The sequence below is a fragment of the Frankliniella occidentalis genome, unplaced genomic scaffold, assembly GCF_000697945.3.
Source record: "Frankliniella occidentalis isolate FOCC.00 unplaced genomic scaffold, Focc_3.1 Scaffold217, whole genome shotgun sequence".
In the NCBI taxonomy this organism is placed as follows: Eukaryota; Metazoa; Arthropoda; class Insecta; order Thysanoptera; family Thripidae; genus Frankliniella; species Frankliniella occidentalis.
This window is the reverse complement of record NW_026267343.1, coordinates 159,987-164,582: the sequence shown is the minus strand read 5'-3', so window position 1 is coordinate 164,582 and position 4,596 is coordinate 159,987. Positions and strand designations below refer to the sequence as shown.

The 4,596-nt window shown below is 46.9% G+C and overlaps 1 protein-coding gene across 1 annotated transcript in view; it reads left to right on the top strand.

Annotated features, from left to right (window-relative positions):
- The first annotated feature begins 304 nt into the window (after window positions 1-304).
- The window catches only part of LOC113215236 (mucin-5AC-like), a 74,842-nt gene continuing 70,550 nt past the window's right edge, over window positions 305-4,596 (top strand). Inside the window, exons 1-3 of the mRNA XM_052272678.1 lie at window positions 305-316; window positions 422-518; window positions 1,332-1,495. Coding sequence (XP_052128638.1) covers window positions 305-316; window positions 422-518; window positions 1,332-1,495 — 273 coding nt within the window. The remainder of the gene's footprint in view (window positions 317-421; window positions 519-1,331; window positions 1,496-4,596) is intronic.

Sequence of the window (4,596 nt, the reverse complement as noted above, 5' to 3'; positions counted from 1 at the left end):
GCAAAGGCCGTTGGTCACCCCCTGGGCGGCGAACATCATGACGAGGAGCTCCACCCCGCTCACCCCTCCGCCTACTCCTTCTCCTCCCCGAGAGGGATCGTTGAGTACGGCTGTCCGCCTAGCTTCCAACTTCTCTGAAGGTAAGCTTTCCAAACTTCTCAAATGTTTTTTGTTGTAGTTGTTCGTAATGAATTAGGTAATGACACCTCCCTGTCTGCATTACCTAAAAGCTTACTTTTAAATCGAACTTTTTTATTTCACTGAATTTAAAGTTTATCCATAATTCAGTTTTGAGAAACAATACATGAGCCAAAAGGTATTAACTCTGAGTGCATTCTCTTTTTACTGAGAGCAGAATTTTATGATCAAGATCGCTCGTCCATTGTTATGTACAATAGTGTAACAACATTTTTCTTGGCAGCTTTGTCAGTCTACTCTATGTTATGTTGATCAACTGTGTCTTGAACAGATTCTTATAATTGCATACATACCTAGTACATTATTCATTAAAATGTTAGGTGATTGACGTGTAAGCTTTCTGTCAAAGCAATGAGAAAATAACAATTACTGGTAAAAAAAATGAAAGTGGTACACACATTTGAAGTATAGTAATAGTTGCGTAGTAAATTAAACTAACTCATTTCTTTAGTTAAACATCATACATTTGCAGAATAATTTTCAATTTTAATTGTCTTTTCTACTTGTGTAAAATTTCACCCACAGCTAATCCCATTTGAGTCAGCAATGTGGTCATAGTTTTGTACGAGTTCAGTTCTAGCACCATTCACGTTAGAAATTAACCTTTTGAGCGGACTATATTTGTGATACGATTTAATTGACTTGTACTTATTCATATAGTTATGCAGAACAACTCGATATTTGTGTTTTTAAGGGGGCAGTAGCGACTCGAAATGAATTTAATCAAAAACGCTGTTGACGCATTAATCAAAAATGGCCAATTTTCATCGTAGAAATTTTATCGAGGTTCATTCTGAAGAGAAACAGATACTGATGCAGGAAAACCAAACGGCATCCCGATCCGTCAAGTAGTGTGGCTGAAATCATGCGCGCAAGCCAAGTAAAAAACAAGTCGTCTTGCGCGCACGATTTCACCCACACTTCTTAACGAATCAGGATGCCGTTTGGTTTTTCTGAATCAGTATCTGTTGGTCCAAAAAATGAACCACAATGAAAATTCTGCTATGAAAATTGGCCTATTTTGGTTAACGCGTCGACAGCAATTTTGAGAATTCCAATCCGAGTCGCTACTGCCCCCTTAAATGTGAATGCTTTAAAACCAAGCTAATCATTACTATCTTTTTCTTCCCCAGGTTGGATAAGCCAGGACACTGAGCCCACTGTACCTCTCTGGCGGCGCCCCAATGGTGCCGGTCCAGGTGACAAAATAAGTTTAGCAAGTTCATGGCGAGCAAAGAAAATGGAGAATCCAACGACTGCTCCCGAGGCCAACAAATCCAACGTGAATGTGAATTGTGTATGCTCTGGGAGTTGTGTAATACTAACTTACAAACAGTTTGGCACTTTGCGTCCGCCTCTTTCTGTTCCAAGGCGATGTTCCTTTTCCAAGCCCATGAAATAAGTATTATTTTAAATTATTTTTTAAGTACATTAATTTTTGTATTGAATTTTATACAATCTATATACAGCTGACTGTCACTGTCTTTCTATAATTTTATACCTGTAAGATCTGTTATGAAGACTTGCCTGCAAAAGGATCAATCATTCTTATTTCTGTTACAAAAAAACAAACATTGCATCATTAAGTTTCATCTGTTAATTAAATGAAATTGTCCTATAACCCACTGAGTTAATTTATTTTAAATGGTGAGCTGTGCAGCATCTCTCGTAATTTTCAGCTTCCTAAAAATTCCACAAATACTACTTTCATTTTAATTAATGATTGCCATCATTTCAATATGCAATTTGCTTTTGCGCAGTGCTGCAGACCTAATAAGCGTCCAAGGCAAAATTATCTCCCTTCGAGCACACATGGTGACCGCCCCCGCACCCCCGCACCCACTGGCGGGAGGGGGGAGGGGGAGGGGACAACAGGGCATAGCGCAGGGCTGGCGTGGGGCGAAAGGGAATCCAATTAGTGGGCGGAACTAGTCGCACCCCGAAACAGCTACCCATTGAAAACAATCGATGAAACATGCCTTCGTGTCTTCTCCACATGTAGAATTTCCCACATGATGCCACCTGCCACCTATCTGCTTGTGTCTTTTGCCCCTCTGCCCATATTCGCTAGTCTCTCACGCCACATCGACATGGCAAGCGACATACTCGCGCAAGGTAGCAGGTTCAACGCCTACTTGGGGCATGTTCATTTCCAACGGGTCAAGCGAACTCCACTTCGTCGGGTTGGTAGCTACTTTTAACTTTGTATTCTTCTTGCAAATCTTTTGTTGTTTTGTTTAATTACTTTGAAAAGAGCAGAGCACATCAGTTTGTTTCTACATCGTCTTTTCCCCATAGGGACTGTTCGTTCAGTACCTATTTCGTAATATCTTGGCGTTTTCGACAACAACCTCTCTAAGTAAGGTTACGCAAACTCATTCTTCAATTTCCTGTTGGGTTAGGAAGTATGTAAGACTAGCGATGAGGGCAGTCTGAGCAATGATTTTCGGCCGATCTAATCAACTACGTAAAGAATCCTGGCGGTTGAAGACATTACATATGTATGCATGCAACATGGTTTATCCAGCATTTCGGTTGCTAAGGGAAATTATTTGCGAGTGACGATTGCCCCCTTGTAATGTTGTCTAGTATTTTTAGGTTACGACGTCGTGCGGTCGACCTCATAATGCAACGAGCAACAAGCCGGTGACGGGGCACCCGATCCCCGACCCTCTCAGCCTCAGCTCACTCCACTCAGCGTGCGAGGTAGGCAACCCAACCTCCTCCTGTGTATTGTGCTTGCTAACCAACCAACGAGTGTCGTGGAGGAAAAACATGGGGGCGTAGTGACGCGCACTCGTAGGTGTAGTTGTCATAGAATGTAGGCTTTTACTGGCTCGAGTTTTGTTTTCCTTTCACACCCCGTGCTCCCCGAGACACTGAATCGTGGATTGCAGTGTTCTTCCGAGGAGACACGGTGGTGGTGTGACGACGCGGCGGGAGGTTTTTCGCCGCTGACAACCTCGAGAACTATTAAGAGAAGCAGCCCGGGAGCTCCTAGTAAAGTGGAAACGTTGCCGAGAGGAGTTCCCGCAGAGCGTTCTCCAATATCGCTCTCTGCAACGTGGTTCACTATTTTGTTGCTCCCATTCGACGTACCGGGTGTATCATAGAAGACGCAGGCGCGGGCGGGTTTGCCTACCCAAGGGGCTATGGCGCCTTACGGGCAGATCGGGTAGGCAAACCCGCCCGCACCTGCGTCTTCTATGATACACCCGGTACCTATACATAGTCGAAGCCGCGCGTTGGTCGCTGGAATTTTTTTCGTCCTTCTTCTGCCCGCTCATCCTCTCTGTGCTCTTTTCTTTCTCCGTATTTCTCGCACTCGCAGAGATTCCCACAGCTTTGCGACGGAATGCAAAAAGGGACGGGGCTGCCGCGTATTGCGGTGCCGGCGTCGCCTGCGAGGCGGAGACAAAGGCTGCCGGGCTCTGGAATGTAGAAATGGAAATAGCGTACGGTCCCCCCCCCCCCCGCGGCGCCCCTTAGCTCTGTTACAGCGTGGCGACAAGTGCATCGCAGCTCTGCTATCGGTAGGCGAGAGAGCAGGGGCTCGGCGGACCCGGTTCTCCTAATATTCGCCAGCGTTGATGATATTCTACCAGAATAAAAGGGAGGGAGAGAGGGACGGAGCGAAGAGTAGGAGGACGGGGTGGGTCCAATATGTGTCGTCCGATTGTGGGTCCACTCGGATGCCGAAGGTCCGCCTCTCTTCTCCCAGCCGGCCGGAGAATGAGTTCTCCGACTGCACCAAGTGCAGCACGACGTCAGTACTGCTCGGGGTGCAAGTCCTCTCCCCGCCCCCTGCACTCTGGAGGTTGCGGTGACTTAAGGGAGGAGATGAGGCAGTAGTGGGGGGGGGGGGGAGGGGGCAGGGCAGGGAAGTGGGCGGAGATACTGAGCCGAGGGCCAGAGAGAGAGGCTGGATGGGCCCACCATGCACCGAGAGATACGTCCGATAGCATGACGGATGTATCCCCATTTGCCAAACCGCCTTATCTGTGCCTGCCTGCATGCACGGCTCGTCGCTCCTCCCCAGAGCCCCTGCCCCTGCCCCTGCCCTGCCAGCCCCTCCCAGCCCTGCACACTGGCCTCTCTGGCCTGGCCCGTGGGGAACGATCTCCGCTTTCATTAAAAGCGACCAGGTCAGCAGTATACTCTAGGAGAGCTGCTGGCCTTTCGATCTGATACTAAAAGGATGAGGGAATCCCCGTTCAAACGGCCTCGTGAGCTTATTCCGAAATAAGTTATTGTACTTGGCTCCAATAATGCCAGTTTTTTTCCAGTAAAATGATCTTGGAATAAGCCTTACAAATGTTTTTTTGTTGACAAAGTCGAGGGCAGACTGGACAATAAGGTGTGTGAATGTCACTTTTTTTGGAGGTGTGCGAATTCCCG